General features: G+C 64.1%; 2 protein-coding genes across 3 annotated transcripts; both read left to right on the forward strand.

Annotated features, from left to right (window-relative positions):
- Positions 1-739: 739 nt before the first annotated feature.
- On the forward strand, positions 740-1135 carry ADAT3 (adenosine deaminase tRNA specific 3; the record flags this gene model as incomplete). The annotated part of the gene is made up of 1 exon (XM_082076787.1): positions 740-1135. One exon carries the CDS (start codon positions 740-742, stop codon positions 1133-1135), a length of 396 nt encoding a protein of 131 aa, XP_081932913.1.
- Positions 1136-2274: 1139 nt separating this feature from the next.
- Positions 2275-10962, forward strand: TMEM107 (transmembrane protein 107). Of its 2 annotated transcripts, XM_082076788.1 has the most exons (5): positions 2275-2286; positions 2465-2588; positions 3900-3967; positions 8824-8920; positions 10761-10962. In XM_082076788.1, the coding sequence occupies exons 2-5, from the start codon at positions 2502-2504 to the stop codon at positions 10944-10946; spliced, it is 438 nt and encodes a 145-aa protein (XP_081932914.1). In that variant the 5' UTR covers positions 2275-2286; positions 2465-2501; the 3' UTR covers positions 10947-10962. The 2 variants fall into 2 exon arrangements, 1 of the variants encoding a protein (XP_081932914.1); XR_014186444.1 differs by lacking the exons at positions 2275-2286; positions 2465-2588; positions 3900-3967 and adding an exon at positions 7564-7682.
- The last annotated feature ends 246 nt before the right edge of the window (positions 10963-11208 follow it).

Raw genomic sequence — 11208 nt, forward strand, 5'->3', positions numbered from 1 at the left:
ACTGGGGACACTGGGGACACCAGGAACATTGTCACCGTCACCACCAGTGGTGGCACCAGGGACATTGTCACCGCTACTGGGGACACCAGGAACGTTGTCACCGTCACCACCAGCGGTGGCTCTGGGGACATTGTCACCCCTATAGGGGACATTGTCACCACTACTGGGGACACCAAGGACATTGTCACCGTCACCGCCATTGGGGACACTGGGGACATTGTCACCCCTATTGGGGACATTGTCACCACTACTGGGGACACCAGGAACGTTGTCACCGTCACCACCAGCGGTGGCTCTGGGGACATTGTCACCCCTATTGGGGACATTGTCACCGCTACTGGGGACACCAGGAACATTGTCACTGTCACCACCACTGGGGACACTGTCACCGCCATTGGGGACACTGGGGACACTGTCACCGCCACTGGGGACACTGTCACCACCATCCCCGGTGCCACCCCCCCCGCTGTCCCCCTCCCCCCCCTCCCCATCCTCCTGGGTCCCCACGTGTCCCCCCACGGCCTGGGTCCCCCATTCCGCGTCCTCGTCCCCGCCCGCGTCCCCACGGGGGTGACCGAGGTGACAGCGGCTCGAGCGGCCGCCCTGTGGCCCTGGGTGACGCGGGGGGGGGGGGCGTTGGGGACATCGGCGACCGAGCTGCCCCCGGAGGAGGTGACAGAGGTGACAAAGCACATGGGGGTGGCGCTGGCGGCCCGCGCGGCGCGGGGCGCGGGGGGGGATGGTGGCGGCGGGGGGGCGGCCGTGGATGTCGCGACAGGGCCGGGTGGTGGCGACAGCGCACGACATGCGGCGGGGGGGTCACCCCTTGGCGCACGTCACCATGCGCCTCCTGGCGGAGGTGGCGGCGCGCCAAAGGGGGCGTGGCCCCCCCGGGGAGGCCACGCCCTACCTGTGCCAGGGGTGCGACGTCTACCTGACGCGGGAACCGTGCGCGCTCTGCGCCATGGCGCTCGTGCACGCGCGGGCGCGCCGGGTCTTGTTCGGGGGCGCGCGTCCGCAGGGGGCGCTGTGCGGGAAATATCGGTTGCATGGGAGGAGCCCGCCGCTTAATCACCGGTACCGGGCGTTCGGGGGGGTGCGGGGGAGGGAGTGTGAGCAGCTGGGGCTCCGGTGAACCGGTATAAATCAGTACAGACCAGTATAAACCAGTACAGACCAGTATAAACCAATATAGACCAGTATAAACCAGTACGAAGCCATCCCGCGCTCCCCTGTCTCTCTCGCCCCTCGGGAACGGCGTGGGGGGCGTGGTCAGGGAGCGGGGGGGCGCGGTCAGGGAGCGGGGGCGTGGTCAGGGGCGGAGCGGCAGCCCAATCGGGGAACGCCAATGGAGGGGCGTGGTCAGAGCGGAGCGGCAGCCCAAGCGGGGAACGGCAATGGAGGGGGCGTGGTCAGAGAGCGGGGGGCGTGGTCAGGGAGCGGGGGGCGTGGTCAGGGGCGGAGCGGCAGCCCAATTGGGGAACGCCAATGGAGGGGCCGTGGTCAGGGGCGGAGCGGCAGCCCAATCGGGGAACGGCAATGGAGGGGGCGTGGTCAGGGAGCGGGGGGCGTGGTCAGGGAGCGGGGGCGTGGTCAGGGCGGAGCGGTAGCCCAAGCGGGGAACGCCAATGGAGGGGGCGTGGTCAGGGAGCGGAGCGGCAGCCCAATCGGGGAACGGCAATGGAGGGGGCGTGGTCAGGGAGCGGGGGGCGTGGTAAGGGAGCGGAGGGCGTGGTCAGGGGCGGAGCGGCAGCCCAATTGGGGAACGCCAATGGAGGGGGCGTGTTAGGAGCGGAGCGGCAGCCCAATCGGGGACCGCCGATAAAGGAGGCGTGGTCAGGGGCGGGGGCGTGGTCAGGGAGCGGGGGGCGTGGTCAGGGGCGGAGCGGCAGCCCAATTGGGGAACGCCAGTGGAGGGGGCGTGGTTAGGAGCGGAGCGGCAGCCCAAGCGGGGAACGGCAATGGAGGGGGCGTGGTCAGGGAGCGGGGGCGTGGTCAGGGCGGAGCGGCAGCCCAATCGGGGAACGCCAATGGAGGGGCTGTGGTCAGGGGCGGAGCGGCAGCCCAATCGGGGAACGCCAATGGAGGGGGCGTGGTCCGGGAGCGGGGGGCGTGGTCAGGGCTGAGCGGCAGCCCAAGCGGGGAACGCCAATGGAGGGGGCGTGGTCAGGGAGCGGAGCGGCAGCCCAATCGGGGACCGCCAATGGAGGGGGCGTGGTCATGGCCGGGGTGAGGAAGGGGGCGGGGCGTCAGCGGTTGCCACGGCAACGTGAGGCCTAGCGCGGGGTGTGGAGCCTGCGGGGGGAACTGGGAGCACTGGGGATACTGGGAGGAGACTGGGAGCAAGTGGGGGACACTGGGAGCAAATGGGGAGGATGTTGGGGGGGGCACTGGGAGCACTGGGGGGGCACTGGGAGCACTGGGGGAACTGGGACCACACCCCCCTGGCCCTCCCCCCCCTCAGGCCCCGCCCCCTCCTTCCAGGCCCCGCCCCCTCGCCGATGTCGTCCCGGGGGTCGCTGGTTCCCGCCCGGTTCCTCGTCCTGACGGCGCATCTGGTGATACTGGTGGTGCTGGTGTGGGGACGGGTGAGTGGGGACGGGGACGGGGGACGGGGGACAGGGGGACAGGGGGGTATGGGGATATAGGGGCAGGGGACATGGGAATATGGGGATATGGGGATATGGGGACATGGGGACAGGGGGACAGAGGGATATGGGGATGGGGGGATATAGGGATGGGGGACAGAGGGACATGGGGACAGGGGGACATGGGGACAGGGGGACATGGGGACAGGGGGATGGGGGGACAGGGGGATATGGGGGCAGGGGGACAGGGGGATATAGGGACGGGGGGACATGGGGATATAGGGACAAGGGGACATGGGGATGGGGGGACAGGGGGACCAGGGGATATGGGGGCAGGGGAATATGGGAATATGGGGATATAGGGACAGGGGGACATGGGGATGGGGGGATAGGGGGATATAGGGACGGGGGACATGGGGACATGGGGATGGGGGACGGGGGGACATGGGGACAGGGGGATATGGGGACGTGGGGACACAGGAAGAGGGGGACAGGAGGACATGGGGATGGGGGGACAGGGGGACCAGGGGATATGGGGGCAGGGGGACGTGGGGACAGGGGGACATGGGGATATGGGGACAGGGGAATATGGGGATATGGGGACAGGGGGACAGGAGGATATAGGGACGGGGGGACAGGGGGACATGGGGACGGGGGGACATGGGGACAGGGGGATGTGGGGACATGGGGATATGGGGAATATGAGGACAGGGGGACATGGGGGACAGGGGGACATGGGGACATGGGGACAGGGGATATGGGGATATAGGGACGGGGGGACATGGGGACGGGGGGATATGGGGACAAGGGGGACATGGTAATATGGGGATGTGGGGACGGGGGGACAGGGGGACAGAGGGATATGGGGACAGGGGGGACATGGGGACGTGGAAACAGGGGGACATGGGGACAAGGGGACATGGGGATGGGGGAACAGGGGGACAGGGGAACAGGGGGACAGGGGGACACAGGAAGAGGGGGACAGGGGGACATGGGGATGGGGGGACAGGGGACAGGTGGATATGGGGTCATGGGGATATGGGGACATGGGGACAGGGGGACAGGGGGACAAGGGGACGGGGGGACATGGGACATGGGGATATGGGGGACAGGGGGATATGGGGACAAGGGGACAGGGGGACACAGGAAGAGTGGGACATGCGGACAGGGGGATATGGGGACAGGGGGACATGGGGACAATAGGATCTGGGGACAGGGGACATGGGGATATGGAAGACATGGGGTGGAGGAGGGGTGTGACCGTTCCCCCCCGGACGCCTGGGTCCCTCCCGGACGCCTGGGTCCCCCCAGGAACCCCACGTGTTGGCCTCGCTGCCCCTGGAGTTCTCAGCAGAGGAACATGAGCAGGCAGAGCGGCTGTGAGTGACACCCCCCCCCCAAAAATGGGGACACCTTGGGGACACCAACCCCTCCAGTGTGTCCCCATGGCCCCCCCCAGTGTCTTCATGGCCCCTTCAGGGTGTCCCCATGTCCTCTGTCCCCCCCATGTCCCCCCAGTGTCCCCAAGTCCCCCCCATGTCCCCAAGTCCCCCCAGGGTGTCCCCAAGTCCCCCCCATGTCCCCAAGTCCCCCCCAGGTGTCCCCAAGTCCCCCCCATGTCCCCCCCAGGGTGTCCCCAAGTCCCTCCATGTCTCCCTATGTCCCCCCATGTCCCCCCATGTCCCCCCCCATGTCCCAGTGTCCCCCCCAAGGTGTCCCCAAGTCCCCCCCCGTGTCCCCAAGTCCCCCCATGTCCCCCACAGTGTCCCCAAGTCCCTCCACATCTCCCTATGTCCCCACATGTCCCCCCCCCAGAGTATCCCCAAGTCCCCCCCATGTCCCAATGGCCCCCCCAGAGTGTCCCCATGTCCCCAAGTCCCCTCCAGGGTGTCCCCAAGTCCCCCCCCATGTCCCCAAGTCCCCCCCAGGTGTCCCCAAGTCCCCCCCATGTCCCCCCATAGTGTCCCCAAGTCCCTCCATGTCTCCCTATGTCCCCCCATGTCCCCCCCATGTCCCCCCCATGTCCCAGTGTCCCCCCCAAGGTGTCCCCAAGTCCCCCCAAGGGTGTCCCCAAGTCCCCCCCATGTCCCCCCATAGTGTCCCCAAGTCCCTCCACATCTCCCTATGTCCCCCCATGTCCCCCCCCCAGAGTGTCCCCAAGTCCCCCCCATGTCCCAATGGCCCCCCCAGAGTGTCCCCATGTCCCCAAGTCCCCCACAGGGTGTCCCCAAGTCCCCCCCATGTCCCCATGTCCCCCCGAGGGTGTCCCCAAGTCCCCCCCATGTCCCCCCCAGTGTCCCCAAGTCCCTCCACATCTCCCTATGTCCCCCCATGTCCCCCCCCAGAGTGTCCCCAAGTCCCCCCCATGTCCCAATGGCCCCCCCAGAGTGTCCCCATGTCCCCAAGTCCCCCCCAGGGTGTCCCCAAGTCCCCCCATGTCCCCCCCCAGTGTCCCCAAGTCCCCCCACATCTCCCTATGTCCCCCCATGTCCCCCCCCAGGGTGTCCCCAAGTCCCCCCCATGTCCCCCCATAGTGTCCCCAAGTCCCTCCATGTCTCCCTATGTCCCCCCATGTCCCCCCCATGTCCCCATCATGTCCCAGTGGCCCCCCCAAGGTGTCCCCAAGTCCCCCCCCGTGTCCCCAAGTCCCCCCCATGTCCCCCCCAGTGTCCCCAAGTCCCTCCACATCTCCCTATGTCCCCCCATGTCCCCCCCCCAGAGTGTCCCCAAGTCCCCCCCATGTCCCAATGGCCCCCCCAGAGTGTCCCCATGTCCCCAAGTCCCCCCCAGGGTGTCCCCAAGTCCCCCCCCATGTCCCCAAGGCCCCCCCAGGGTGTCCCCAAGTCCCCCCCATGTCCCCCCCAGGGTGTCCCCAAGTCCCCCCCATGTCCCCCCCGCAGTGTCCCCAAGTCCCTCCACATCTTCCTATGTCCCCCCATGTCCCCCCCATGTCCCAGTGTCCCCCCCAAGGTGTCCCCAAGTCCCCCCCCGTGTCCCCAAGTCCCCCCATGTCCCCCACAGTGTCCCCAAGTCCCTCCACATCTCCCTATGTCCCCCCATGTCCCCCCCCCAGAGTGTCCCCAAGTCCCCCCCATGTCCCCAAGTCCCCACCAGGTGTCCCTAAGTCCCCCCCATGTCCCCCCCAGGGTGTCCCCAAGTCCCCCCCATGTCCCCCCATGTCCCCCCAAGTCCCTCCATGTCTCCCTATGTCCCCCCATGTCCCCCCATGTCCCCCCCATGTCCCAGTGTCCCCCCCAAGGTGTCCCCAAGTCCCCCCCCATGTCCCCAAGTCCCCCCCCGTGTCCCCAAGTCCCCCCATGTCCCCCACAGTGTCCCCAAGTCCCTCCACATCTCCCTATGTCCCCCCATGTCCCCCCCCCAGAGTGTCCCCAAGTCCCCCCCATGTCCCAATGGCCCCCCCAGAGTGTCCCCATGTCCCCAAGTCCCCTCCAGGGTGTCCCCAAGTCCCCCCCCATGTCCCTAAGTCCCCCCCAGAGTGTCCCCAAGTCCCCCCATGTCCCCAAGTCCCCCCCAGGTGTCCCCAAGTCCCCCCCATGTCCCCCCATAGTGTCCCCAAGTCCCTCCATGTCTCCCTATGTCCCCCCATGTCCCCATCATGTCCCAGTGTCCCCCCCAAGGTGTCCCCAAGTCCCCCCCCGTGTCCCCAAGTCCCCCCATGTCCCCCCCAGTGTCCCCAAGTCCCTCCACATCTCCCTATGTCCCCCCATGTCCCCCCCCCCAAGTCCCCTCCAGGGTGTCCCCAAGTCCCCCCCATGTCCCCCCACAGTGTCCCCAAGTCCCTCCACATCTCCCTATGTCCCCCATGTCCCCCCCCCAGAGTGTCCCCAAGTCCCCCCCATGTCCCCAAGTCCCCCCAGGGTGTCCCCAAGTCCCCCCATGTCCCCCCCAGTGTCCCCAAGTCCCTCCACATCTTCCTATGTCCCCCATGTCCCCCCATGTCCCCCCCATGTCCAATGTCCCCCCCAGGTGTCCCCAAGTCCCCCCATGTCCCCATGTCCCCCCCAGGGTGTCCCCAAGTCCCCCCATGTCCCAAGTCCCCCCCCGTGTCCCCAAGTCCCCCCATGTCCCCCCCAGTGTCCCCAAGTCCCTCCACATCTCCCTATGTCCCCCCATGTCCCCCCCAGAGTGTCCCCAAGTCCCCGCCATGTCCCAATGGCCCCCCCAGAGTGTCCCCATGTCCCCAAGTCCCCTCCAGGGTGTCCCCCAAGTCCCCCCCCATGTCCCAATGGCCCCCCCAGAGTGTCCCCATGTCCCCCCAGAGTGTCCCCAAGTCCCCCCCAGGGTGTCCCCAAGTCCCCCCCCATGTCCCATGTCCCCCCAGGTGTCCCCAAGTCCCCCCCATGTCCCCCATAGTGTCCCCAAGTCCCTCCATGTCTCCCTATGTCCCCCCATGTCCCCCCCATGTCCCAGTGTCCCCCCAAGGTGTCCCCAAGTCCCCCCCCGTGTCCCCAAGTCCCCCCATGTCCCCCCCAGTGTCCCCAAGTCCCTCCACATCTCCCTATGTCCCCCCATGTCCCCCCCCACGAGTGTCCCCAAGTCCCCCCCATGTCCCAATGGCCCCCCCAGAGTGTCCCCATGTCCCCAAGTCCCCTCCAGGGTGTCCCCAAGTCCCCCCCATGTCCCCATGTCCCCCCCAGGTGTCCCTAAGTCCCCCCCATGTCCCCCCCCAGGGTGTCCCCAAGTCCCCCCCATGTCCCCAAGTCCCCCCCAGGGTGTCCCCAAGTCCCCCCCATGTCCCAAGTCCCCCCAGGTGTCCCTAAGTCCCCCCATGTCCCCCCAGGTGTCCCAAGTCCCCCCCCCATGTCCCCCCACTGTCCCCATGTCCCCCATTTCCCCTCATACCCCCATGTCCCCCCCCACAATGTCCCCCCATTGTATCCCCACTTCCCTCCCCTATGTCCCCTATAGGGTGTCCACAAATTGGGGGGGGGTGTGTCCCCATGTCCCCCCCTGACCCCCCCGTGTCCCCCCCAGGTTGGGGGGGCCCTGTGGGGGTCCCTGGGGCTCCTGGGGTGGAGCTTATCGGGTTCTTTTCGGGCATCTCCATGTTCCACGCGGGGCAGGGGCTGCTGTGTATCCCCAAAATGGGGGGGGACACCCAAAAATGGGGGGGGGACACCCCAAAATAGGGGGGGGGGGGTCCTGATATGGAGGGGGGGGGGCTCTGAAATGTGAGAGGACCCCAAGACTTCCCCTAAAACATGGGGGGTGGGCTTAATGGGGGTGGGTTGGAAACTGGGGGGGGGACCCAAAAAGGGGGGACACCCCCCCAAAAGTGGGGGGGGGCTTTGGAATATGGGGGGAACCCTAAGAGTTGGGGGGGGGGGCTTAATATAGGGGTGGGACCCCAAAAAGGGGGAAGACCCTAAATTGGGGGGGGGACCCTAAAGTGGGCGTGGCCCCCAAAATTGGGTGGGGACCCCAAAATTGGGTGGGGACCCCAAAAACGAGGGGGGGGTGTAATTAGGGGGAACCCAATGGGATTTTGGGGGGGGTGGTGTCACTTCTTAAGGGGGGTCCCTATTCCTGGGGTTCATCCCCCCCCCACTTTGGGCTTTTGGGGGGTCCCTATTGATTTTGGGGGTTCCCTATTCCTGGGTTCATCCCCCCCCCACTTCAGGCTTTTGGGGGGTCCCCTTGATTTGGGGGGTTCCCTATTCCTGGGGTTCACCCCCCCCCCCACTTTGGGTTTTGGGGGGTCCCTTGATTTGGGGGGTTCCCTATTCCTGGGGTTCATCCCCCCCACTTTGGGCTTTGGGGGGTCCCCTTGATTTGGGGGTTCCCTATTCCTGTGGTTCATCTCCCCCCACTTTGGGCTTTTGGGGGTCCCCTTGATTTGGGGGGTTCCCTATTCCTGGGGTTCATCCCCCCCCCACTTCAGGCTTTTGGGGGGGTCCCCATTGATTTTGGGGGTTCCCTATTCCTGGGGTTCACCCCCCCACACTTTGGGCTTTTGGGGGGGTCCCCTTGATTTGGGGGGTTCCCTATTCCTGGGGTTCACCCCCCCCCCACTTTGGGCTTTTGGGGGGTTCCTTGATTTGGGGGGTTCCCTATTCCTGGGGTTCACCCCCCCCCACTTTGGGCTTTTGGGGGTTCCTTGATTTGGGGGGTTCCCCATTCCCAATACTGAGGGGGGATCCCCCAATCCCAGTTTGCATGGGGGTGTTTGGGGGGGGGGGGTGTCCCCAATTTTCCTTGACTTGGGGGGGGGCAGCGCTGGGGGCGCATGCGGCGGCGACCTTGACCTTGACCTTGGCCTCCCTGGAGCGCTGGGACAGCAGCTGCTTCTGGCTCCTCTTTGGCCTTTGCAGGTGGGTCTGGGGGGGACGGGGGGGGGGCTATTTTTTGGGGGGTGTCCCCACCCACACCCCATTGACCCCCCAATATGTGGGGGAGTCCATTGAGGGTCGGTACTGGGACCATTAGCAACTTGTCTGGTCTGGGAAGCTAAGCAGGGTCGGCCCCGGTCAGGACTTGGATGGGAGACCTTATATACACAGCCATAGCACCCTGAGAATGCCCGATCTGGGAAGCTAAGCAGGGTCGGCCCTGGTCAGGACTTGGATGGGAGACCTTATATATATATATATATATATATATATATATATATATATATACACACACAGCCATAGCACCCTGAGAATGCCCGATCTGGGAAGCTAAGCAGGGTCGGCCCCGTTCAGTACTTGGATGGGAGACCATGAAGGTCAATGGGACCTGGGGGGGATTATGAGGGTGGTCAGTAGATCGAGAGGTTCTCCTGCCCCTCTCCTCTGCCCTTGATAAAGGGTTTAATTCAGATACTATCAGGATATACTTGGGGAACATATATATATAGATATATATATGTAGGACGCCTGATCTTGTCTGGTCTGGGAAGCTAAGCAGGGTCGGCCCGCTCAGCACTTGGATGGGAGACATGGAGGTCAATGGGACCTGGGGGGGATTATGAGGGTGGTCAGTAGATCGAGAGGTTCTCCTGCCCCTCTACTCTGCCCCTTTAATTCAGATACTATCAGGATATACTTGGGGAACATATATATATATATATGTATGTAGAATGCCTGATCTTGTCTGATCTGGGAAGCTAAGCAGGGTCGGCCCCGGTCAGGACTTGGATGGGAGACCTTGAAGGTCAATGGTACCTGGGGGGGATTATGAGGGTGGTCAGTAGATCGAGAGGTTCTCCTGCCCCTCTACTCTGCCCCTTTAATTCAGATACTATCAGGATATACTTGGGGAACATATATATATAGATATATATATGTAGGACGCCTGATCTTGTCTGGTCTGGGAAGCTAAGCAGGGTCGGCCCCGTTCAGTACTTGGATGGGAGACCTTGAAGGTCAATGGGACCTGGGGGGGATTATGAGGGTGGTCAGTAGATCGAGAGGTTCTCCTGCCCCTCTCCTCTGCCCTTGATAAAGGGTTTAATTCAGATACTATCAGGATATACTTGGGGAACATATATATATATATATGTATGTAGAACGCCTGATCTTGTCTGATCTGGGAAGCTAAGCAGGGTCGGGCCCGCCTCAGTACTTGGATGGGAGACCATGGAGGTCAATGGGACCTGGGGGGATTATGGGGGTGGTCAGTAGATCGAGAGGTTCTCCTGCCCCTCTCCTCTGCCCTTGATAAAGGGTTTAATTCAGATACTATCAGGATATACTTGGGGAACATATATATATAGATACATATATGTAGGACGCCTGATCTTGTCTGGTCTGGGAAGCTAAGCAGGGTCGGCCCCGGTCAGGACTTGGATGGGAGACCTTGAAGGTCAATGGTACCTGGGGGGGATTATGGGGGTGGTCAGTAGATCGAGAGGTTCTCCTGCCCTCTGCTCTGCCCCTTTAATTCAGATACTATCAGGATATACTTGGCGAACATATATATAGATACATACATATATATATATATATATGTGTGTGTAGAATGCCTGATCTCATCTGATCTGGGAAGCTAAGCAGGGTCGGCCCGCTCAGTACTTGGATGGGAGACCTTGGGAATAAGTGCTGGAGGCTGAGACATCACTGGGGAATTTACATATACATATATATATATATATATATATGGACTGGATGAGCTTTTGGGGTCCCTTCCAACCCCTGACACTCTGTGTCATTCTATGTGTCACCCCTGCAGCGTCCCCCCCGCTATCACAGAGTTGGTGCTCATGGTGTCGGTGCTTGGCTGCAGGAAGAGGCGCTTCTGAGCACCACAAGGGGGCGCTGGAGGGGTTGGGGACCCCCCGAACCCCTGGGGGGTCCCCAAAATCCCCCCCGTGCCCCCAAACCCCCGTTTTACCCCGCGCGGGCGGCGCGAAATTAAAGGTTTGGCGGGGAAACCGCTTTGTGTTTGGGCGGCTGAAGGGGCCGTGGCTCCGCCCACATGCAAATGAGCGCCGCGGGGCAGGGCAGGATGGGAGTGCGGGGAGCGGGGAAAAGGGTGGGGGGCGATGGGTGGGGAGGGGGTAGCGCGGTGGGAGTGGGGGGAGGGGGTTGGGGGGAGTGTGGGGGTGTCGTTGAGGGGGGCGGGGCAGGGGTGGGGGGGTGTCACCGTGATGTCAGGGGCGGTCTCGCATCGTCACCCC

Source organism: Streptopelia decaocto, assembly GCF_964273445.1.
Source record: "Streptopelia decaocto genome assembly, contig: HAP1_SCAFFOLD_2394, whole genome shotgun sequence".
Taxonomy (NCBI): domain Eukaryota; kingdom Metazoa; phylum Chordata; class Aves; order Columbiformes; family Columbidae; genus Streptopelia; species Streptopelia decaocto.

Coding starts and splice junctions, on each gene's coding strand:
- TMEM107 (XM_082076788.1), top strand. CDS start 2,502: ATGTCGTCCCGGGGGTCGCTGGTTCCCGCCCGGTTCCTCGTCCTGACG. Junction 2,589..3,899: donor TGGTGCTGGTGTGGGGACGG/GTGAGTGGGGAC, acceptor GGGTCCCCCCAG/GAACCCCACGTGTTGGCCTC. Junction 8,921..10,760: donor CTCCTCTTTGGCCTTTGCAG/GTGGGTCTGGGG, acceptor TCACCCCTGCAG/CGTCCCCCCCGCTATCACAG.